Raw genomic sequence first — 25,667 nt, 5'->3', positions numbered from 1 at the left:
ATGCACAGGCAGAGAGCTAAGAAAAGGACAAGGCAAAGCAGTGCTGGACTCAGAATCAGTGTCTGACAGACGCTGGCTTCCTCTTTTCCCCAGAACATCATTCCTATCAGGCAGCATGTGTTCAGCTCCAGCATCTGGGTTGTGATTTTTTGGCAGCTGCACAAAATCTCTGCTATTAAATCCCACCTGCCAGTCTCATGTCTGCTCCCAGAGACCTTTGCCTGTTAGCAAATGTTTCAAAATCACACTGCCAGGCATGGCACATCATTCTACAATCCTACCTCAGGGAAAAAACCTCATGCAAGGTCTCCTTTCAACTTCAGTAGGCTGCAGGAGGGGAAGGCTAGAGGACAGACCTCCAGATAACAGGCAGAAATATTCATTTAGGTCATGGCTTGCACTGAATTCCTTTCAGCACTAATGTAAAACAGCTATTTTCCCCCTGAATTATCTGAATAATACTATTTTGTTTGTGACATTTTAAGAAGCTTTCTTTTGAGACACATTCTATGCTATAGCTGCACAGAGAGAATTCGCGAATTTTGTTCACTAGAATCTGTTCATGTGAAGTTGTTCTTCCCCTCTTTAAAATTCTTTCTTTCCCTTCTCTTGCTTCTTAGCAGTCCCAGATGAGCAATGCTACCATTATGATGTGTGCATACTGTATGTCACTCTACTGTTGAAACAGTTCCTCTGTAAACAAAACGCAGAATATCTTGCTCATCTATCTTGGGTAAGAGATCTACCCACAGAAATAACTGCAATTTTTAATTCTACACAGGGAGAAAAGGTCTAAACTTCCACATAAATCATCTGCTGTAATATTTCACAATCTGATTTTCCCTGGCATGAGCCTAGGCAATGAGTTTGTGCTTCTGGTGCAAAGGACAACATCTCCTGGAGATGAAACAAGCTACTTGATTATGGTATCTCTAAAATTGCAAACAAAAGAGACAATCAGTGCTTTTTGATGTGGACATCTGTCAGCAGAGAAACAACTGCTAATTGTCATGTAATAAGCACACCAGACACTTCCATAGCAGTCATCTTTCTGGAAGTCAAGCATGAAAAAAATGTTACTCATCCAAGCACCAAGCATATTTTGTCTGAATCTGGCTGCATTTCTGCAACTGTTTAAAACTCTGAAGTGATGTGATGCTCTTTTATAGACAGATACTTGAGATCAAAATACTTAGCCAAAATACAGCAATCAGTAATAGCTTTTGTTGGCATGTGGTTAAGTTATCTAGCTTTATATTCTAATATTTGCATTTTAGTTTTAGAAGCAATGTAGGTGTAGTGAGAAAAGGTGCTGGTATCTCACATAAATACAAGCACGTGGGATTTGTAGAGAATTGGTTCAGCAGCAGAACTATTCAGTTGCACTTCATTCAGAGAAGTCCTTGCTCCCACAGAAGCACCGTAGGAGCTGTCAGTTTGGCAGCTACATGGCTCTACATGAGCTCTGAGCAATGTTAAAGCAGTACAATGCTGTCTAAAAGCCATGTGCGGGGAGGAATAGCTAATTCTCTTTGTATGAAAGGATTGACTCTAGACAGCCTGCCAACTATAGAATCCATACACGTCATTTCCTAAAGCATCTGCACGCCTCCCTCGCAGGCATGGGCTCATCAGCCCATCACTTAATTGAAGAGAATGGAAAAAATAGTTGCAGCCTCTGCAGGTACAACAGGTAAGGGGATGTCCTCTAATGACTGAAGCAGGTTTGAACCAACCGAGAACTTCTTTGTAGTATCTCTTGTTTAGGTGGCACCAAAGCTGCCTGCACTACAGACCAGTTATTTTGCTGGTACCACAGTCTGGCAGTAGTCTAATGATTGATACTGTATTTGGAACGAATTTTCTTGAGAGCTGCCAGAGAACTGCTTGATCATCAGGAAAGTGTGTAATATCAATCTCTCATGATTTTCAGCAAACCAGTGAAACAACTCGACTGCCTAAACATAACAAGCACGGTAACTGCTGCAATCACAGAGAACCACACACAAAAGACACATTTTAGCACTGCTCAGAGTCCCAAGCAAGAAAAATAAAATAACAAAGATTATGAAGTCTTTTTTATCTGTATGGAGTGAACAGAATGCTTACTGAGCAATAAAACCTCTAGCACTGCATCCATTCTCTAGTCTAGCAAAGCCCTTTCATTTTAATGAGGCTGGGCTGCTTTTGTCCCAGGAGGAATGGGCATGGGTATGTTAAATGAACCAGCCTGCATCTTCGAGATGCCCAGGGAGGCAGCAATGTGGAAAAGACTCATGGTGTCTGGGGAGCACTGGAAACAGAAAATGAGGAGAGGGGCACCTTCAGCTGCTGTTGTGTGAAAGCCTCAACAAAACACAGACTGGAGCGGCAGCAGCCCCTGATGGGGATGATGTACTTGTAAAACATTTACATTTTCAGCAGGATGTTTCTAATTAAACTCAATTGGTTTGCACACCTGCTGGGAGTGACTGCTCTGCACCTCATCTCCCGCTCCCACTTGAGCACAGAGGATGCAACTGCCGAGGCTACCACACGGCACTGTGCTCCTTTTGTGCACTGACAGTAATTGAGAAAATGGATGGCAACAGCCTGGTTTGTGTTTGCTACTGTTCTAGGAAGTGCTTTATTTTCTCTCATTTTTTTTTTCTTTTTCCCCCCAGAGCATCAGAGGTTTTACAGCTCTTTTGCAAGAGTGGGTGACTGACAGGGCTTTGTGAAGTTTCCTGACTGTAGGATATTACGATTGATGCTGGTAATAAACCCCTCAGGTCTGAGGAAGGTGCCTGTACAGATCCTGACTACAATCAGATCGCAAGGGAAAGGATGGTATTGAAGCATTCCATGATTAGTAGCGCAAGGCAGAACAGCCAGCTGTCACTAAACACTTCTTAACCTGTTTTATGAGCACAGCCTGGCTCAAACGTTTTAAGAAAGGATTTTATTGATACTGTGTTATACTGTCTGAGGCATTTATGATTTTGCCCAGAAAGGTCTGAGAGAACCAAACCTTTAGAGAAAGCTGCTAAAACTGTGCAGACAGTCAGCAGGACTTCTGGCTTATCACTGCTGTCCTAGGCTCCCTTTCTGCATGTTTAGGGAGCCACCACTTGTGAGTGAGATGTAAGTCATACCTCAAAAGAATACTTGAATGTAATGGCCTTGTTGTACTGCGGCATTGCCCTGCTGTGAAATGAGAAAAATGCATTTACTGTGCCGAGGCAGCAGGTCAGCATCCCAAACGTTCTCCCCTCCAACAAGCTCACTGGGTCAGAATAATTCTGTTTTGGATTGTACAGGACAGTCTCCTGGGTAACACGCTTCACATCAATGCTTGGGGGGAACACGCCCTTGAATGCAAGGCAGTCAATGAGATTTATAATTACCATGTTTTATAACCTCGTTCATTCAGGCAGGGAAGCATACTGCTGAAGGGATCTCAAACAAGAGAAATCATCTATCTGCAGCTACACAAATAGTAGTTGTTAATATGATTTCAATCCCAGCTGGCAGAAGGCGCTCTTTTGTCCGGTGTGCTGTCCAGAGTCGCACAAAAATGCACACATTAGTTTTAAATGCAGGTGGCTGTAGGACATGGAACTCTGACTTCAGCTACCCTCTCCCAGAGAAGAGGATGTAAAATCCACTCCGTATCAGTGAAATCTTCTGACTGCATTAAGCAAGGTCTTGGCTCAAGGCCAGGTCCCAGCTGTCCCTGTAGTGATAATGACCACTCTCCCCCAGGGTGCTGGGCACAGGCAGAATCCAGCTGCATTTTCACACACGCACACATGTGAATTGACTGAACATGGTGGTGTTCATGCTTCTGGGATGGCAAACTGAACCTATAGACGTCTCACAGCAAGCCCCATACAGAATGCATTTTATTTTTGGAAAAGCCTGGAGGTAAAAAAAAAATAAAAAAAATCTCCTGGTACAGTTTATCTGATGCTTTGTTTTTGAGTGTCCTTGATGCATAACAGCATGCTATCATCTCTAAAGATTAAAAACAATCCCTTCTTATTGCTCTGCTGGGTATTTTCAAAGAAATTCATGCACGGATGAAAACAAATAAAAACAATGCCCAGTGGCTCTGAAGAGATCCTGGGCTTCTAGTTTCAAGTAGTCTGGAGACAATTTTAAACAAACACAGACCTTCTAAATCCTTAGCTACAGCTCCAGTGAGGATATGCTGGCAAAACTTCAGTAGCTTTAACAGGGTGAGGCTGGTTGAGGATTTTCAACATCATCTCCATTTTGTGGTTTTTAGGGTATAGCTTAACTAAGATCTAGAGCTTATCACATGCAACACTGGATTTTCATTATTTCTTAAACCGGAGCTTCAAGTTAAATAACAACACCTTTGCTCAGGCTTGGTTTAAACAAAAATTCAGAGTAGCCAGGTTGGTTTTCATGATGGTAAAGTCAGGGGTTTTTGATGGACTATGGCAAGGGTGGAGAAAGTCACCCTCTTGCCATCACTGCAGGACTGGGACCCAAAACGACTGAATTAAATGCAGTGTAAACTGAGAGAGCCTCAGGCACTGACGAAGGAACAGTTCAGCTCGCTTCAGTTAACATGTCTTTTGCTTTTACCCACTTGGCTTCATTGTTCCAAGGATGTGGCCCAGTACAAGAATGAAATCCCTCCCCCAGCCCCATTCTGCTTCCAGCGTTTGCTGGACAGTTGCAGGAATTTCTTAAAGAGAAATCTATGTGACACTGCTGCACTTAGGAAAGTCTGAAAATAGGCTTTTTTCTTTTTCTTCACTCCTGCTTCTGCAGTGGCCTTGCTCACACTGGAAAGCACTCTGCCAAGTTATACTTGAGGGTTTGGTTTTTAATGGCTGGGCAAATAATTCACAAGATCACCTGTGAAGCAAAGTAACTCCATATGGAACTAGCATAAGATGCTTGGGCCAAACACAGGAAGTTGAGTACGTGAGTACAGATTTAGGGGTGTTTGTGGTATGGAGGATAACAGAGATAATGCTGAATATAAAACCACGCTCTCTTGATAAACGGCCCCACAGTGCAGTGTATCACAATGCACAGGAAGGAGGACACGGCAGGTCATGTTCTGATTGTACCTGCTGCAGACTTTCATTGCATTTTTAGAAAATCTCTATTTTATTTCTAAATTAACCTTATACCTGCTATGCACTGCCCGCCTACTTTACTGCAGTTGAAATTTCTTTGCTCTTAAGTCTGTATGCTGCCTGGGTGTTGAAACCACCCTCAAGTTTTTGGACAGTAATATAAATAAAATCCTCCAATGGCCCTCTCTCACACTCTTTAAGGCATTAGACTGGTTGCTTATCTGTGTTTGTTAACCTTACCCATCCCCTGTGCTTTGCTGTGAGGCCAGTGCTGCTGACCACACTGCTGTTAGTTGGCTGCTGGTGGTGTAAAAAGCACTATCAGGAGCATTTCAGATATACAGTACTGCAGAAAGGCACTTACTTTCAAGGCTTTCTTTACCTCTTCTGCTTTGGTTGGGAATTACTGGAAGCACAGTAGCTTTGTTTGGGAGAGTTAGCTTCATCTTGTCCCTGGTTTACCTCCTGAAAAAGTGCTGTTTTCCCAGCATGCTGGTGGAGCTGTGGAAGCATCAGATTCCTGTGCTGCATGCAGTGAGGGACAGCAAAGTTCAAGTATGGTTATTTAGGCTTGTCAAAGCTCTGTGTAGCAGTCCTAGTCACCTGAGGAAGGGGGTGGCATCCACACCCACACAGCTCTTTCTCTAACCCCCTTCCTTGAGAAAAACTTCTCAAGCCTAGGTAGTGTTAAAGTCATGCTATAGACTTTTCTTCTTTGCCCCAAGCACTGGGATGTTCTGCCACAGATACCTCAAAGCCATCATAATTCCTTTTAATTTGAAAAGTTTCACCTTTCACCATCTACGGTATCTGAGCAAAGGAAGTCTCTCCTAAAGGGAGCTCTCTTCTAATAGCAGATGGGGAGAAGCAGTCCTGGTTCTTCTCAAACTATGACAGGCTCTATGACCACTAAGATGGAAAAAGTTTGCAAATCGTCTGGTTCAAAGTATGCAAAAATAGCAGGGCTGCAATTCCAACAAGGCTGCTCTTCTGTCTCTGTTTGATGCCAGCTTGTGAGAGTGAAAAGGAGTAGTGCAAGACTATCAAGACTTAATCCATTTGCAGAATTTTAATTGTATGAATTTGATTTGAAAGGATTTGTGCTACATGTATATATCATGACTTGTCATTGCTGCCTGCACTGACACTATGTTATGTGAGCATTCTTATTCCAGAGACTAGCTGCATTGATAAAATCACTCAGTACAGCTGACCAAGATAAAAATAAATTTATAAAAAATAGGCTGTCTTTTGGCTCAAGGATCTCACATATACACCGTTTTTACTTTGTGATGCTGCTATTTTTGATGTTGCTATTTTATATTTTCTGGCTTGGGAAAGCTGATTTCAAACAATGGGTAAGTTGCAAACCACTTCCTTTGATTGTTTTTCCTTCACTATTCGAAGTAAGAGATAAGTTAAAATGATATATGCTTCAAGTTAATCTGATTTGCTGTGTCAGCCAGCAAATAAGTTATAATAGAGAATTTCTCAGGGAACACAAAACCTGTGAGCTGAGAAGGTCTTCTAATCACTGAAGGTGAGGTTAAAAAAAAATTCCAAGTTGCAGAAATGTGAAATTAACACCTATCTCAAATACTTTATAATCATTTATCATTAGTGGAAAGCAGTCCTAAGCTTTCAAGGTTGCTTGGTTGACATAATTGTGGTATTCCAGGAACAGCAAGAAATACTAAGGTGAGGGTTTCTGCTCCTGAAGCTTGGAATTCTCCAGGGTTTGTGGATTTTACTGGTCTCTCTCTAAGTTTATTTACTTTTCTTGCTCTCAAGGCAAGACACTTTTCAGGCAAACAGGATACCAAATGGTCCATGAACCCAGTGCTGATGATACTGCAGGCAATTTTGCTCTTAATGTGCATGAAATATGTGCAGAATCTCTCACTCTCACTGAAGTCACAAGGAGAACTGGTACCTGCTTGTACTGCAGAAGCCTGTCCTGAACTATCCTCACATAAATAATCTCAGTTCAGAAAAGATTTAGATGCTGTGGGGTCTGGCTGTATGTTAGGAAATCTATAAGCTCTCCTACAACACCAAGCTTTGAACCTCACAATGCAGTAAGGGATTATGCAGGACTTTAGAAATGCTTCACTGTGGCATTTGTTTAATGTGACCTAGCTTCATTTGTCTGTACTAGTCACTCCTGTGCTTTGCTGAGCTGCTAGTGACAGCCTCAAAGAGAAAATACCTCTGCTGGCCAGCCTGCCACAAAAATTACAATAAAAAGTAATTATAAAAAGTACAGTGACATCTTCAGAAACTCACTGTATTTTGCTAGATGGAAGGGAATAATACTGCTCTCAATCCCATTAGCAGTGCCAAACCTGCTCACCATTAGCTCCTCTGGGAAACACTGGCCAGGAGAATATTTACTTAAGGACGAAGCTAACCTTCCTCCTTGTTGAAAAAACTTCCACAATCTCAGAGCTGCTTGAGAATTTATTTTAGATGCAATTCATGGTTCATCCTTCACTACCAATTAGGTTTAGCCAGGCTGGTATGTTATGCTAAATGTGCTGAACAAGTTCTGTATTTCACTTTGCAAGGCAAGAGAGGCTGTGGAGGAGACCTGTACATTAGGAGGAGGTTTGATTGTCTAGAACTGAATGATGGTGATGATAGGGTTGAATGTTTAAGGGTGAGAATCAGGGGAAAGGCCAGCATGGCCGATAGTCTGTTATGGACCACCCAACCAGGATGAAGAAGCAGACAGAATATTCTAAAGGCAACTGGAAGCTTATGTCTTACAATCACTAGCCCTTGTTCTTGTGGGGAACTTACCAGATGTCTGCAGGAAATATAACACAGAAGACAGGAAGCAGTCTAGGAGTTACTGGAGTAAGGATCCTGGGGTTATTTAGGCTGGAGAAATGGAGGCTCAGAGGAGACCTTATAAAGCTCTACAACTACCTGAAAGAAGGATGTAGCCATGTGTCTTGTCTCCTCAGTAAGTGAAAGGACAATAGGAAGTGGCATCAAGTTGTGCCATGGCAGGTTTAGGTCAGATACTGCAAATTCTTCACCAAAAGGGTTGCCAGGCATTGGAAGAGGCTACCCAGAGAAGCGGTGGAGTCACCATACCTGGATTTACTTAAAAGACATGTGACTGTAGCACTCAGGGACAGGGTTTAGTGATGGCCTCGGCAATGCTCAGGTAATGGTTGGACTCAGTGATATCTGAGGCCTTTTCCAACCTAAATGATTCTATGGTTCAGCTGTATTCTGCCTCTTTAGTACTGGTTCATGTTATGTTCAATGCAGGTGTTAAAGTCTGCAAGACACAGATTGACTTGACAGGTTGTGGAGAAGAAGGGGGAGCCGTTGCTTGTAACATAAGGAGAGACAGAGACCACAAGGATAGGTTTACCACTGAACAGCAACAGCATGTGCTGTACTAATATGTGGAACAGCAGCGTTTCCTGACCCTCAGGGTTAACAGGCCTGAAGTCATGAGAGCCAAAGCAAGGATGGCTGTTTTCCTGTGTCTCTCAGTATTTGGGTTGCATGGTGGGGTTTTGGTAGTGTGGGGGCTAAAGGGATGGCTAAGGTGAAATCACCTCACTCTCCACTTCAGGTACCCTGCACTGCCCTCACCCAGCCTCCCACTCCACTCACTTCAGGATCACTAAGTGCTTACAAAAAAGGCTTCACTCTTGCAACAAATTAGACTCCTCCTGCACTCACTTGGCTAGTTCTGCAAGGGAAGTCTTCCTTGGAATCTGGCTCCTATTTTCTTACTTTGCCTTACCAAACAGCCTTGGCGATCTGTCCCCTTTCCAAAGCACCAACCAGTCAAGATTTCTCAGGTGATGCAGGAGATGTTCCGTCCATCTAGGGTTTCATAACCAAATCTGAGCCTGCTAAAACCAGCTGGCACCATGCTTCTTGTAGCTCTGATGTACACAAATAGGTGTGTGTACACAGAGACACACTCAACCTAAGTTGTCTTAGGTTGCCACAGAGGATGCCAGATCCATTCCAACAGCTCACCCGTTTATGAACAAACAACAAAAGCATCAAATCACATCAGAGAGTCTCCTACCAAAGATGTCTTCCTCCAACAGCTTTCCAATGACCAGTGAATTCCCTAAAGGCCTAACTTTTGGAAAAAAAATCCCTAAGCACTGTGTGGCTTCTGGTAGGAAGGGCATTGTGAGTTACTGAAAAATTCAGTCTTGATAACAAAATCTCAGCATAGCTCAGAGATGGCAACTCTGTATCTTATTTAAGCATTGAACAAACTTAATTTTCTACATATTCTGAGTGTAAAGGTTTTACTGGCTGTAAGTGGTTATTATGTGTGATTCACCTCTGGCCCTTAACAATGCAGGTCTTGTTTGTCATTTCCGTGCTCCAGTCTCCCTGGAGCTTTGGGAGGAATTGCATTTGCTGAATAGCGACATTTTGCACATGGGATGTAATAACCTCGTGCAATTGTACAGGTGGGACACCAACTCGGGAGAAGTAGCTCTGCAGAAAAGGACCTGGGGATGCTGGTGGACAAGAAGTGATCATGAGCCAGCAGGGCACCCATGCAGTGCCCAAGGCTAATGGCTTACTGCAGCATTAGGTAATGCATCACAGAAGACTGAAATTTAAGTATTTCCTTCTATTTGGCTCACATCTAGAGTGCTCTCATCAGTTTGGGTTCCTCAGTGATGAAAAGATGATGACAAACTGGAGAAGGATGGGTGTAGGGCCATTGACATGGCTGGGGAGCCATGACATTACGAAGGTTTTGAAATGAACATTTATTCAGCCTTTCCTTCTCCAGGCTAAGGAGATATTCAAATGCCATCTTCAGCTATCTAATGGGTGACTGGAAGAAAGATGGGACCAAACTTTTCTGAGAGGTGCTCAGTTGCAACAGATTAAGCCAAGAAAATTCTGGCTGAGTAGCTATTAAAAAATTCTTCACAAGGAATGTGCAGCATCAGAACTTGGGCCCAGACAGGTGGAACAGCCATCCCTGGAAATCCTCAAAGCTCAGCTGGACACAGCCCTAAGCTACCTGTATCACATACAGATATTTGAAGCTGACCCCACTGTGAGCAGGAGGTGGGACCAGATGACCTCCAGAGGAAAGGTCCTTTCTCACCTGAATTCTTCTATGATTCTAATGTGCCTCATGACATGTGCGCTAAGATATTAAGAGCACTTAATATATCATCACTGGTGTCAGGTATCATCAACACTTTCATCAGCTGGAACACTGCCGAGCTGACTCAAATACTGTACATCTTGTCTAAATGCAATTTAAAAAGGCACATGGCAGTTTCTGTGTATCTCAATTAGCTTTGTATCATGCACACTGACATTCAAAATTAGCTGAGCTGGGGCTCTGTTCCTCACTCAGTCCACAGTTTATATGGAGGTTGCCTGGTTCATTGTAAATTTTACTAAGGCTCACAAAGTAAGACCCTCCTTCAGAGTCACATTAACCACAGCTCAGATTTTGAGGGATCAGAGCAAAGCTCACACAGTGCAAACCTAATGAATCAAACCCTAAAAGATTAATGCTCCTGAATAAAGCAGTAAACCTCACACAGAGCTCCACAGACCTGCCTCTTCTTTTACTGTTCTGCTCTTAGGATGAAAGAGGAGCAACAGGGCAGTGACGTCTCTCCACACTGGTATCCATTATTATAATGCTAACTGCTAGCTCCTGTCACCCCTGTAATCCTGTTTGGGAAGCTCTGCTACAGCATTTACATTCTTATCTTTGTTTAGTCAATGCTGGCAAATAAAAGCATAAACAAATAATCTCCACTGTACAGCTTGGCAGTATTGAGATGCGGCCATTTGTGTTCCTGTTGATTTTTATTTGCAGTCTCTAATGCTGGTGACAATCTTAGAAAGCAGATACAGCCTGGTAAGTGATGCAACTGAAAACTGATGTTTTTATGAGTCTGCCCTTTTTACTCAAATGAATGCTGAACAGGTGAACACAAGCAAAGGGTGAACTGGGCTAATTATGAAAACATCAAAGCAGTAATTTCCCTAAAACAAGTCAACGTATTTTACCTAATTTCCTGCCTTAGGCCATGCACTAGGAGATACTCAACTGCCTCGTGATATAATTTAAAGAGGTATGTGATCCACACAAACATAGACACCCACTGTAATTGCACAGTCTCTCTATTATCTTCAGGGGAAGAACAGAGGATGATTTCCTCAAGGCAATGCAGAGTAACAGGCTAACAAAAGGGGCTCTGCACCAACGCTGGAGAATCCCCCTCTCTGGGCAACAGGTAGAAAGGGTGACCAATTCATCTATCTGAGCCAAAGGCTGAGAACTAGGCAATGTGAATTTTCCCCACATAAATCAAAGTTACCACTTCAGACTCTCAGAAGCGAAGAGGAAGTATAAATGCCCATTCTTTTGTTTATTCCTTACACAGCTATTGGTAATTGGCTATTTAGTAAAGCATTACCCCTCCAAATTCCAAAAATACTAGTAATGAGGACTGACTTAGGCAAACATTGTATTTGACAATGCCAGTGAACTGCATGACTCCAGAGAGCGACCACAAGACAGAGATGCTCCAGCCTGCTTCTGATTAAGAAGCTCCCAGTTGATATGCTGTGCCCTATGACTGTCTCCAGCCCATGCCCTTTTGGATGAAGGAAAGGATAGGCTAACTACAGTGGTCATAAATCTCTGCACTGAAAGGTGATTAGCTTGAAAATCCCCCGTTGTTCTGTCAGGAAGCCATACAGAAGAGGTGCAAATCCATTAAATTACATCTGGCAGACATACATCTAAGAATACATGGCATTTGGTGCTCATGGAAACTACCACGCTGTACCTTCAGAGAGCTCATATGAGTATCTCTTTCCAAATTAACGTTCTTGCAATCTGATTCTCATTAGACTCACTCAACTGTTCCATTAATCTTGTATTTTTCCTCCCAAGGGATTAACATTGATTTTTTTTGTCTTGAGCACACACAGGAAGGTCATACTGTTTCCTACAGGGTGGATTCATTCAATAAAGAACTACACTATTAAACCCAACTTGATGTTATTGTCAATAGAGCTGAGCTGCCACAATGCTGTTTAAGAGAATTTCCATGCAACTCTCCTGAGTCCAGCTACATCCATCATTCCACATCACGACACACTAGACACTTGACAACTCATTAAAAATATATATAAAAAATGGAAGTCAGGGCTGCATCCCAGGGAAGCCCTACTAACATTCAGACTCCACCGCTAATTTAAAAAATAATAAACAGCAAAATAATTACAAAACACTTCTGGGAATAGATGTTCTTCAGCAGAAAATGAAAATAGGAAGGCAGGACAGCAGGTAGGCCTGCAAAACATTTTTAGCTGGGTATTACGTGTTTCAGGTCCCAGGTAAGTACATTATTAATTCAGTCACTGGTGGTCTGGGTAGCCTAAATGGGCAACCACTAATTTGGGTTTGGCAAAGTCCTAGTTTTGGGGTGATCCAGTCTCTCCCTCATAAACTGATCAAGCTGCAGTATCAGAGGGGTGAGATTGTTCTTCCCACACCATGACCTAGAAGGCTGCTTCAGAACCTCTCTGCACTGGTGGTCAGGAACCCTCTTCAAAATCCAGCAGCAACTTAGAGCAGATAAAGCTGCCTCCTCTAATAGATGCAGCTTTCCTCTCCCCACAGCATTCGCTATTTGTTTTCACATGCACCTGCAGAGATCAGATGTATCCCTTCCCAGTCTTTGTTCTATTATCTTGACAAGGCAAGCTCTCCCTTGCCCATCCCTGATGATCACAGGCTGTTTGTTTCCCTGCGGCTTCCTCCCTGCACTCCATCTTTTTCCCGTCAGGGATTCTCTCGACCACTTTGGCAAAAACATAGGCAAAAGTCACATTAGCAATATTAAACAGCAGCTCATTGATAGACTAGAACTTTATAGAAGCATGAGGAAGGACAAAAGGAAAGGAGCAAGAGGGATGTTTTCAACATGTAAAAAATGCACAAGTTTAGATGTCGCAAAGAGCAAACAGGAAACATATAGTAAGTTCCTGCCTCAGGAGTTGATTTTTCCAAAGGGCTGAGGACTTCCTCCCCATTTCTTGGTCCTGGATTGTTTGTTCTGCTGTTTTCAGATACTCCAACACCACAGGAACAAGCCTCTCACCTAAGTGCACTTAAGATGCTTTGTAGTGAATTTTACCCTTCTTGGATAAAATAGCAAATAAATACCATTGCAAAAGCCATTTGGGGCAAATCAAGTTTGGGTTCACATCCTGCAGAAATCTACAAGGTGCAGAGAGATGAAAAAGGGAAAAACATCCTATTGAACAGCTAATGGAAGAAGAAGAAAATTATTTTAACTGTCTCTGAATGGTTAATGCTTTACCTCGGTATTTTTAAAGTAAGCAGCAGTCTATGCTTTTTTCTGTCTCTTCGATGTTCCTTCCAATTCTTTCCCCACCCCTTCTCTCTTATGCACCTATATATCACCATCTGCCTGTTCTCCAAATGTACTGGAGAAATGCAGAGCATTGAACAGAAAAAAAAAGTAGTGAGAAAAATTGTTCACAGCATATAGGGACTTACCCACATGGAGGGAAAGCTTACGGGGTGGGCTGATATGTTTAAATGTTTTGTACTATCAGAGCAGTCCAAAAATATCCAGCTGGAGACTAGAACTTAGCAAATTCACCCTTGCAATGTTTTCTTGTGCACTCCATATTAGGTAGACCTAAGAGAGCCCCAGTGTCTAGCTCTCAAAGCTGCAGCACAGAAGACGTCACTGGTCTTCCTTTGGGTGGCTCGAATCTCCTGTTGACTGTCACTATTACTTAAGGAAGGAAAAGAAAAAAAAAAAGGCACTTCATTCAAGGTTGCTCCAATTTTGGAATTGCATGTAATGACTGTTGCTTTTATGCTTCTTCCACCTTTAGGTCTGTCATCTCTCCCTTAAAAATCCAAACCCCCTTCTCACCAGGGAAAAACTGCAGAACTGCACTGGTATGAGGATGTTCTGCTTGCACTGAATTTGCAGAGCAGGAGGATACATTCACTGCCAGAGAAAGGAAGCACCCTCCCTCCCCCCTGCAAAAAGCTATTTTTTGCAGGCGTTGTCATATCTTATCCCCAGGAAGAGGAGAAGGCTGTGCTAGAAAGTCGTTGGAGTCACATTTGCTTCTGTTTTGCTCCGTCCTTCACAGCACCACTGTAACAATTTATCGATACAGTGGAGGCCAACGCACGACACACAGGCACAGCAGATTCCTCTAATGAAAACAAATCCTTGCTAGAGGAAGAAATAGTTTGCAGATCTGCCTCCTAAATCCTACTCCCGCCGCAATAATGTTTTCACCACTACTTACATTTAGGGACATAAGGGTACTCAAAGCTGTAAAGCACATCATTTGTGCTGAACAGTTGCAGCACTTTGTCCAAAATAATTTGTGGTCCAAAATCCCACATGAAAAAAGGAATCTAGACATATAATTAGAATAAATAAGATTTTGTGCTTACAGTCTGTCTGTCATCTGAAAGTACGTGCAGATATTAATTAAGCTCCACAAACCCCAGATGAAGTAGATTAGTAGCTTCATCCCTGTTTTACAGAGGTTTAGAGTAAAGTGTGACACATAATCAGAGCTGAAAGTGCAGCAGAGCTGGCTGCACCAGCGATGGTGAGAGCCAGGGCTCCACCTCCTCTCCAGCCTCTCCACTGAATTGCCTTCCATGGAAAATGACTGAGTTGCAGCTCTTTGCTCTCTGGAAGAGAAAGGCACACCCTGTTGCACAACAGTAGCAAAGCCGCAGCCTCAAGTGCTTCGATAAATACCAGGAAACGGTGCTTAGTTTGGGAAGAGAATCCTGGAGCTCACTTGCTCCCGTACATTTGCTTTGGGTGCTCTGTCTCGCTCTTTCTGAGACCCAAGAGATCTCCTCTGCAGATGCACAACCCAAAGAGCCCTAACAGCACAGCTTGTGGCTTCTCAGGTTTGGAGGATATGCTATAGGAAGTAGCTGAAGTACTTCAATATGCAATGTTGCTTTGTATATTTCTATTTCTATGCATTTTTGCTATAATTTATAAGCCACACCAACCTGGGATCAAACAGACAGAATGTAATCAAACAGACAGAATTTAAAACTGTAGCCAATACATACATTCAAACCTTAAAAATAACCCTCTCTTGAAGCAGCCTTTTACATTATGTTTTACATTTACATTTTACATCTGATACCATCCAAAAATATTTAAAGTAATGAATGCAAAGGATATGTGTGTTAAGGAAAAAAACCCCAACCCCCTAGAAAGTATTACTAGTAAATCTTCAGTGGTTTTGTATGTTAAAGAGTAGTTTAAAAATTATTTTGCAGGCATTACCTACTGAAACTCAAGTTCTTATAATAGCAGTTTCTCAACCCTGTGTTTGTTTAAGTAGTAGCTGTAATAATGAAAACTATTTCTCAGTATCGCAGAAGTAGTACAACTGTCCAATTCTCAAAATTGCCCAGTCCTTAACTCTGCTTATTACCTTTGCCTAAACAGAAGCAGGGGGAGCATCACATGCAGCCAGGCAGAAGTCTCTCCAGAACAGACAAAAACAGGTCGCTCACTGTGTCTCTCTAGATACAATTATCCACCTAATTACACTTAGGACAAATGCAGCTGTCCTAACGACTGGGGGATGCATTTTAATCATGATGTTCAGTTCTCTGTACACAAATATAAAAAACTGAGCAAGAAATGTCACTAGAAAATGAAACAGACCACAGCATACCTATCTACAAAATAGCCAACAAATTGGATAAACTACAGACATAAAAGCAGCTCCTCAGAAGATAAATAACTCTATTAATGTGAAAACTATGCTCTTTCATTCTCACATTTAAGCACAGAAAGCATTCTAATTTCAGTTTTCAAGGTAAAAATGGTTTTAATTAGCATCCTAGCTACTTTATAAGACACACAGACCTTGGTATGATGGAGCCATGATAATTTACCCATGCAGAGAATCTATCCTGTGATTTATATCATTACTGCATGGAAGCATGAAACAAATCCCCAAGGAAGTAACACATGTCATCCTTGAAAATATTAAGCAATCAAGCCATGTTTTATTATGTGAATGGATGCCTTTGAAAACAAGGATGCATGCACCATACTGTGAGGTAAAATGAAATAAATGAACAGAAATAATTCATTTCCATGCTCTAATCAGTAGAAACTGCAGTCTTCAAATTACCCTGATGCTACCAAATGTGAGTCTGGAGACAATAGGTTGACTCTTCTACTAAAACGAACATGAAATTGCATCCTAAGTACACAATGAAGGCCAAATTAAATAGTCCAAGACTTTGCAAAGTCTTTTTCTTTTTATTCAGCCCTTGCATCCCACTGAACAATTAAGAGCAGAAGATTTAAATAAAGCATCATATAGTTTTTAAATGCTCAAATCTAATGAAGAGCAATGTACTTATCTTAGGCAAAAAGGAACATAATCTATAAAAAAATCTGTTCTCAATCAAGCTCTTCAGCTTCAAGCATTACCAGCAGAGTGAGATTTGTGTTCCACCAGCTAAAAGAATGTCTCTGGCAAGCAAAACTAAGTATATATACCTATCTATCAAAGACTAGAACTGCACACTTGCTGGCTGTGTTGTATTCACAGACCGGGACACCGACATCTCTGCAAGAACCTGAGACAAGTGCTACACTGCTTACTGCTATTATATTTAACTGTGCATTTATCAGAGACGCTGACCATTCAGAAAATAAAATCCAACCCCTTTAGGCATGAGGAGATGGAAACAGAGCTTTAATAACAAAATTAGGTTAATACAAAACAGTTGAAATAGAACTGTATTTCTACAAAAATGTATATAGATATAATTATATCAGTAAAAGACCATGGGGTAGAGAGGGTTTTTCTGAACACTAAGTCTACAACACTGCCTTTGAAGCTAAGCTATTTTTCTCTAAGTGCACCATTTGCTCTAGCCTGCTCATCTTAAAAAGAACTGTAAGAAGTTCAGAGAGAGGTAACAGCAATAATGAAAGGAATGGAACTGGTTCAGTGACAGATACCTGTAAAATCAGTAATGGGAGAGGGATGAATAAGAATCAGCAGTAAGTTATGCCTTCCAAAGTAAGAATAAGGTGCATCAGTGTGGCTAATATGAACTGCATCAAGAATATACAAAACTTGTCAATTCTTTGTAAAGCAGAAAGGAGACCTCTGGGTCTCCTTGCCAAAGGGTATCGAGGATGATGAAAGCTCTAACACAGGCTCAAGACAAGCTCAGGAAGGAGAAATCCACTGGGAATTACTATGCAAGTAGAATCTACCTCTACTTTGGGATGCCCCCGAGCTAAGTCCTACCCCTAGAAGTACCACATATGCCTGCCTTGACCTCATTCTTTACTAGGCACTTCTTTGCTGCTGGTGGCAAGAAGGAGTAGTTGAACCTCTGGCCTGACCTGATACAGTCATGCCACCATTATGTTTAGTATCTACTTGCAGAAAAAATTCCTGGTAATAGCTTCAGATTCACTTGGGGGGTGGGAGGATGACTGGATGAAAAGCAGCTTTGCAGAAAAAGACTTGGTGAACAAGCAGCTGGCCATGGGCCAGCAATGTGCCCTTGCAGCAAAGGCAGCTAACAGTATCCTGGGCTGCATTAACAAGAGTGTTGCCAAAAGGTGGAGGGAGTTCATCCTGCCCTTCTACTCAGCACTGGTGAGGCCATATCTGGAGTACTGTGCCCAGTTCTGGGCTCTGCAGTACAATGAAGACATTGTCATACTGAGGAGTCCAGGCAAAGGGGCATCGAGATCATTAAGGGAATAAAGCATCTGTCATACAAGAAGCTGAGAGCAGGGACTGTTCAGCCTTGTAGAAGAGAGGGGAGACCTTATCAGTACCGTTAAATATCTGATGGTAAGGTGTAAAGAAGTGGAACCTCTTAGAACTTCTCATTGGTATCCAGTGACTGGATGAGCACATCATCCAGAAATTCCATTTAAACATTAGTAGCAGCATTATTTATTGTAAGGGTGATCAAACACTTGAAGAGATCACACCAAGGTTGCTTCATCCTAGGAGATACTCAAACCCCAGCTGGACATGGTCCTGGTAGCCTGCTCTAGCTGAACCTGTTGAGCAGGGAGTTGGACTGCAAAATCTCCCAAGATCCCTTCCAACCTCAACCATTCTGTGATTCTAGTACATGGGTGATACCTCCCAAACTACATTTACCACAAAGAACTTCTCCCAAAAAATAACCAGGCCTTCCTGTGGAAAGACCACAATATACACTAATCTTGGAACACGACGGTCACCAAACAGCCTACAGTCAATTTGTTGGCCCAGCTTAGGTGACTGAAACCCAAATGAGTGGGAAGCCTGTTTTTCCAACTTCAGTTGGAGAGTACTCTGTGACTGTGAATCCTTCCTGCATGGCTGCCAATCTTACGTTTTGCGGTGCAGATGACAGTCAAAGAAAAACTCTCATGATTAGCACAAACTGTGTTAGCTGTACATTCTCTTTGATTTGATAATGGAACAAATCAAGTAAGAGTTCACAAGATCATGTTTTCCACCCATTCATGTGGTCACAACAGAACACATTATAAACAAGGACACTTAATGACCAAAACCCAAAATATTTTTCACTTTGTTTTGCTATCCAGGATAGGGATGAGGTAGTGTAGACAGCTACACAGCATTCTTATACTAACTAATATGCCCTTGCCCCAACCTTCAAGAGAAGTATGGAATCATTACAGTTTTCCACTTCATTCAGGAAGATCCAGATATGAGACAAGGATTTTTTTCTGCTTTGTTTTAATGGTATTTTTTATTGTTTTCATTAAATCTGGCACAGCGATGGAGATGAGAGTGCCCATTTCCTTCCCTTTTAAACACACAATTCTTTTTCTTCTTCCCTGAACTAAAACGTGTTGGGAATTGCTCTGATTTGACAAAGTGCTATGTGAAATGCATGCTGGGCAGGAGTCTTCCAAATATCTCAGTACATTTTAGTTTAACTTGCAGTATTACACATAGAACTTTAGGACTCAAATCCAACATGCTGGCATTGATTTTCTTCTCCTCTGAATCAAAAGTGAGAATGGTACTGAATGCACTGTGGCTGGGAACTAACAAATTTCAATGTCTTTCTCTAGTTACACCCAGGTAGGTGGATTTGCGTATCGCTTTACAAGGAGGTGTCATCTGCCCCAGCTTATGTTATATTTTCTGACTTGGTTAGGCACATGTCAGTTTTGTTATCACCATCTCAAAGCTGTGTATTGCATGATGTTATATAACCAAATTTGGTACATACTGGAAGAAGCAAACCACAGTTATTTGGGTGTAGAAATGTGCTGTCAGAGGTCACAGTGTAAGACAAGGAGATATGGACTAAGCTCTTGTTTCTAGACCAGCAAAGATACCTACTCAGTAGAAACTCCATCAGCCCCCTGGGAGAGAGAAGTGCTCTATGATCCTTGCAAGCAGGCTCCAGAAGGAGCCTGTGACAGGGAAGAAGAAAGAAACAGGGCTGTTCTAGTAAAGGAAGGGATGACAGAAACATCAGACAGAATCAGAAGAAATGTGGGAAAAGAACCTTAGCAAGTTGTTATTTATTAAAGAAACTGTGGTCTCATTGTATGTACAGTTTTTGAGGGCCAACCCAAGCTAATTGTTTCTGGCAGCAAACAGCTCTTTAACCAAAGGAGCAGTTGGTCCTCTCACCAGGAATATGCTTCAAAAAGCCCCAAAAAATGATTCTGTATGTCTTTTTCAAATGAAAACAAAATTCCTCAAGAAATACACTTCCTTAGATTAGGTATTAGCCAGCAGTATTGACTTTGTAAAGGCCAGTGGTGGATTCCTGATATAGGGTTAAGGATCTGTGACATCACTCAGAAACTGCAAGTGTTACAGGAAGCAGCACGACTGTGTGGTATTTTTGAAGTGCCTGTGGTTTCTTAACTACAGCATTGGACACCAACTGCCAAAGGCCCCTGGGAGGAAGCAAAGCATGGCACCAACCCTCTGGGATGCACTTGGCACTGCAGTGCTGTGCTGCTCTGCCATGCAGCATTGTGCTTTATATGGAAAGCAGGCTGATTTGACAGCTATTGTAAACACCCCACAGTCACAGTAAAACACAGCCATTTTCAGCTGCAAAGAGAAACAGCTTGTGTGTGTTATGGTGGTGACTCCACCCCGTGTACAGGTGAAGTTACTGACACCCAATGGACTCATTCATTGCTAGATCTGTGCCCTTCATTTAATGCCAGCAACACTCTTCAGGTTGGAATTTTCCAAATATAGCTCTGACAACCCAGTTCTGAGAGGCCAGGGGAACAGACATGACTACTTTGCTAATTGATGCTGATACACCAGGGAGGCCTGGCACTGTCTACAGTAGAGTTTTCCCTTAAAGTGAACTAGGTCAGTTGGATGGCAATTGTACCAAGTCAAACAGTAATTCTCATAACCAGATCCTCTGTCTCTAAACTATTACATATTCACAACAGTATTACTAGAGTAGGAAAACAATGTATTCAAACTGGGGGGCCAGCACTGAAACAACATGTGTTAATTTAATTCCAGCTCCCTGTGTATGTGTCTTACATAATTTCAAACCCCTTGGAACTAGCTGATAATCTAGTTTGCCCTCTTGCATAATCCAAGACGTATATTTCCCTCTGGTAGGGGACTGAACATACTGTGCTCAAGAACTTGTATTTTTAATAAAAGTACAGCCAGTACTTGGCTAATACATACATTTCAGAAAGACATTCAGTTTTCTTCTGATGGCCTTGAGGAGATTCAGTATTTACCACTTGTTACATTACATCCTCAATTGCATAAACCCAGTCTTGAGTTCTCCATAGGGACAGTGTCTCATTCAGTACACAGGACAAAATCACTTAGCTAGCAGCCATTCAATATTTTATTTTCACCCTTTTTATTTGATGCATAGCCCTAGAAGCCTTGTTTACTGCACATTATTCCAGCTCTATTCTGAAGGCAGAATGATTAATTTCTTTACAGACTTTTCTATAGTGCTCATCAGATAGCTTCTAACTTGTTATGTGCAATTTCCTAGCTTTTGGAAAAGCACACAAAGGAATGCCATTATGTGGCATCATATAACTACTGCCATGATTCATATCAGCAGGGATAGACCAGACCTTTGCTATCTTAGCTAACAGGTGTGAACCACAGGCTGCCAGCATGGCCAAGTTAAAGGAGGTGAGGCACATGCTTAAGCACGTGATTTTCACTGGTACTTGTTGGCACCAGGATGGGAAGATTCAGAATTTAAAGGAGACAGAAGCATATGGAGAGGAAGTACTCTTACAGGTTCCCGCTCCTTTGTCATTCTCCTAAGACTGGCCCCTTCAATTCATCCTTTCCAACATGCCCACCCTCCAATCTATGTGTCTTCTTACCTATCCAGTCTTATGCGGTGTTATCTATCTTACCCTATTTTCTATCTATCCTTATTTCTCTCACTTTGTTATTCAGTTTCTTTGCTCTTCCCTATTTGCTTACAGACTGAGTCTCTGCCCCCAAATTTCTCATCTCACTGTCTTTTTCAACTCTCCTAAATTTTACATCCATCCCTTGACTAAAATATCATCATAGAATACTCTGAATTGGAAGGGACTTACAAGGGTCATCAAGACCATCTCTTGGCCTCACACAGGACAGCCCCAAGAGTAACACCGTGTGCCTGAGAGCACTGTCCAAACACTTCCTGAACTGTGTCAGGCTGGTGCTGTGACCACTTCTCTGGGGTGCCCATTCCAGTGCCCAGCCACCCTCTGGGTGAGGAACCTTTTCCTGATATCCAACCTAAACCTCCCTGACAGTATCAGGCCATTCCCTCAGGTCCTGTCACTGTCACCACAGAGAGAGATCAGTGTCTGCTGTTCCTCTTCCCCTCACAAGGAAGTTGTAACTGCAGTGAGGTCTCCCCTCAGCCTCCTCTCCTTCAGGCTGAACAGACCAAGTGACCTCAGCCGCTCCTCACACGGCTTCCCCTCAAGATCCTTCACCATCTTTGTTGCCCTCCTTTGGATGCTCTGTAATAGTTTATATCTTTCTTATACTGTGGCACCCAAAGCTGCCCCCAGCACTGGAGGTGAGGCTGCCCCAGGTCAGAGCAGAACAGGAAAATCCCCTCCCTTGCCCAGCTGGCAATGCTGTGCCTGATGCCCCCCAGGACAGGGTTGGCCCTCCTGGCTGCCAGGGCACTGCTGACTCATTCAACTTGCCATCGACCAGGGGCCCCAGACACCTTTCTGTGAAGCTGTAGGTATACCCAAGGTTGCCCTCATGAACCATTGTTGGCTGTGACCAATGGCTGCACTGTCTTCCAGGTGTTTTTCAGTAACTCCCAGAATAGTCTCTATAATTTTACCAGTCACTGAAATGAGACAGACGGGCCTGCAGTTATGAGGGGCATTCCTCTTGCCCTTCTTGAAAATTATTGGAGTTTGAGGGGAATAAGCATTCACAGACTCCTTAGAGCTTTCAGAAATACCTACTAAGCACGTAAGTGTTTTTTAAAGGTTACAAACTGGATAACCTAGGAAGGATTTTCTCAGGGACGGTAAAAAGCACATTCATATGTTGCCCATCCCTGACAAAACCTGGAGACACTAAAGCACAGTAAAGAAGATATCGCAGGAGCTTTCAAGGTCTCTTCTTTAGCCTCTTTTTCAGAAACAACTAAGCCATATTGGGATGATATTTTCTGAAGTAAACTGGGCCAGAACATATGAGATGTGCACCTTGAAAATTTTTACTCCAAGTTACTATAGTTTCAGAAAACTGCAAGCAACTGAAACAGACACAGAATGTGGTTATGTCCATAAAATAAGACAAAAATGAGAGCTATTAGTATCATGTTGGCATCTAATTTGATTGCTTTTTTGGTATCAGCAACTTCTCTGAAATCATGACACAGAGCAAAGAACATGATTCCATCTAGCTAGACTTTACTGACTGAATTTTTAAAGGCTGTATTACAACAATAAAGCAATGTTATTGCCCCATATAAGCTGGACATGTGTACAGCAGTCTTGGAACGTTCTCCTGACATGCGCCAGCTATTCATTTGCTGTTTTTGTACTGAACATTTATTATTACCAAATATCTTGTCCTTTGCCTGTAGGTTTTATTATTTTCTCTCAATTATAACTTCACTTGACATTTCATCTCTTGTGCACTGGTACCCCTCCAGTTTTGGAGCTGCCAGCAAACCTCATCAGGACCAAATTTATGCCAGGAGATACAAGTCTGCTAGCAAAGACATTAAGCAGTCACATGGATATAGAATTCTCGTAAAAACTAAATTAGTCAAGACAAAGTTCTAAAATCCCAGAGAGACCTGGTAAGGGCTACAGTTAACAAGACACACCACTGATGAAATATGATTAACTGTTCTGATTTCACAAGAGAAGTGGGTTTTGGTCTTCCACAAAGCACCCTTTATAATTATTATTGTTATTAAGCTCTAGGCCCTGTGTCTGGAAAACAGTTTGTTTTGGGCTTGGTGCCACAGAAAAAGAATACTTGCTGGGTAGGAGTGTTACCAAAAAAAAGCCCACAAATGTGGAGTCACTGCCCCTACACAAGGCTGGAACTAAGCTGCAGCTTAAGACAGTAACATACTGATTTTATTGTAAACTCATAGTTTATCTTGATTTGAGTAGAAACAAGAAACCAGCCCAAGGTTTACAAACCCCACATATGTATATTTATATATATAGTTATTTAGTTCAGATCTTTCAGACATCAGTGACATCAGTGTACTGCTTACTTAAAATGCATAACAGTAGGAAAAGCAGCAAAGACAAAGCAGTGAATTGACTTCCAAAACTATCAGCCTTTGTCAATTAAAATATTTACTTTTGCCACAAGTCCTAATTAGTTAAAAACATTCAATCCAGTCTTAAAATAGAGGTTCAAGCTACCCAATTTATTCTTGGAACAGTCACTTGCTCTCAGGATTAGGAAGACAATGGCATCCAGAGCAAGTGTGAGCTCTCTCCCCTCTTATTACAGTTAATCAGGAACATAAATACTATAATGGAGCTGAGCCCCTGCAAACTCACCAGGCTGTGCATAATTTCCACTCCAGCTGGATTCACTGTGAGCGCTTCATCATACAATTGCTTAGCCTCCTCCAAATTGCCTTTCATCTCTGCAAGCCTCCCACGCATGTACAGTACAGCATGAGATGTGGGGAAAAGACTAGCTGCCTCCTGGGTACAAAAGGCTGCTTCTTTGAGATGCTGCTGTTCCAGGAAGAGTTCAGCTGAAGAAAAAACAAAACACCAAGCCATAAAAATAAAGCAAAAAACACCCTACCATTAGATGAAATGAAGCAGAGACCTTTCTTCATATTAATTATACATCATGTGCCTTAAGCATATTAAAACATGAGGCCATGATCCTGCAGATGCTTAGTACTATGGTTAGTGCTTACTATCATGCCTGGATTCACTGAATGTATCTTTTCCTAATGCTAAAGGATCTACAGAGATGCTCATGGACATCTTTGGATGGTGTCCTGACAGAAGACAGCCTTAAGGATTCCTCCATCAGGAAAGTAAATAGTGCTGAACTGAGCCCTAAGGAAGCAGGGCTGGTAGCTACTTGGAGTCATCATATGTGTTTCCAAATAATCTGGGGGGAAAGAAGAACAAAATAAGCCATCACTATCTACTGAGAACTTGAAAAATGTCAGAGTAATAGGATACAGCTGAGCTGGACACTAGATAACATACTTAAAAGAGCATTTTCACATTTAAAAAGATGATTAAAAGTGTTTTTCTCTGCTTATTTGGCAAGTTTATGAGGCAACTGTATTTTTTCAGAGACTGTTAAAATTAAAAAGCTTTTATAGCATAGAGTTATTCACATTGTGTATTCACCCATTTACATCCCCATACATTACAGAAAAACAATATATAACTCTTGGAAGAAACTGCTAATTTACTTTCTTGAACTATCAGCAACTATTTTAGTGTTTTTCTTAGAAAAAAATATGTAAGAGGCATACTTATGTGTTTGAATGTCAACTTGTTAATAAAATAACTTCTCATTGTAAATTCCACAACATATCTCACGGTTGAATTCACACATTTCTCAGGATTTGGATTAGATAATTGTGGTGTTGGACTCGATAATTGTTGTAGGTCCCTTTCAACTGAAATAGTCTATTCTAATTCTAGATTTATTAGATATTAAATTCTTTCAAAAGGTCAAAAGTGATACTCAGTTTTCACTGCCACATGTAACTGAAAAGATAAACTGGTTTTTTTATATATATATATATACACACACATATATACAAACACATGTAAGCATGTATGTAGATAAAATAATTCTCTTTCTTCCTATAGTAGGCATTGCTCTTTGATCCATAACCTGTTTGTGTTCTACATGTTCTCACTGCAAAAACTCAGTGTCTCTCTTTTTTTTTCTTTTTTAACTGATGTAATGCAGTAAGTATTGACAGTTCAAGAGTCCAATTCAAATTACTAATTCAGGCTC

At 41.7% G+C, this 25,667-nt stretch overlaps 1 protein-coding gene across 2 annotated transcripts in view; it reads right to left on the bottom strand.

Annotated features, from left to right (window-relative positions):
• Positions 1-25,667, bottom strand: part of TTC7A (tetratricopeptide repeat domain 7A) — a 189,619-nt gene that overhangs the window by 15,337 nt on the left and 148,615 nt on the right. For both annotated transcript variants that reach the window (XM_085055027.1, XM_085055025.1), the window contains one exon: positions 24,224-24,426. In XM_085055027.1, the coding sequence (XP_084911153.1) occupies positions 24,224-24,426 (203 nt within the window). The remainder of the gene's footprint in view (positions 1-24,223; positions 24,427-25,667) is intronic.

This window comes from Lichenostomus cassidix, chromosome 3 (genome assembly GCF_008360975.1).
Source record: "Lichenostomus cassidix isolate B80296 chromosome 3, HeHo_3.0, whole genome shotgun sequence".
Lineage (NCBI taxonomy): Eukaryota > Metazoa > Chordata > Aves > Passeriformes > Meliphagidae > Lichenostomus > Lichenostomus cassidix.
This window is presented reverse-complemented; position numbering and strand designations above follow the sequence as displayed.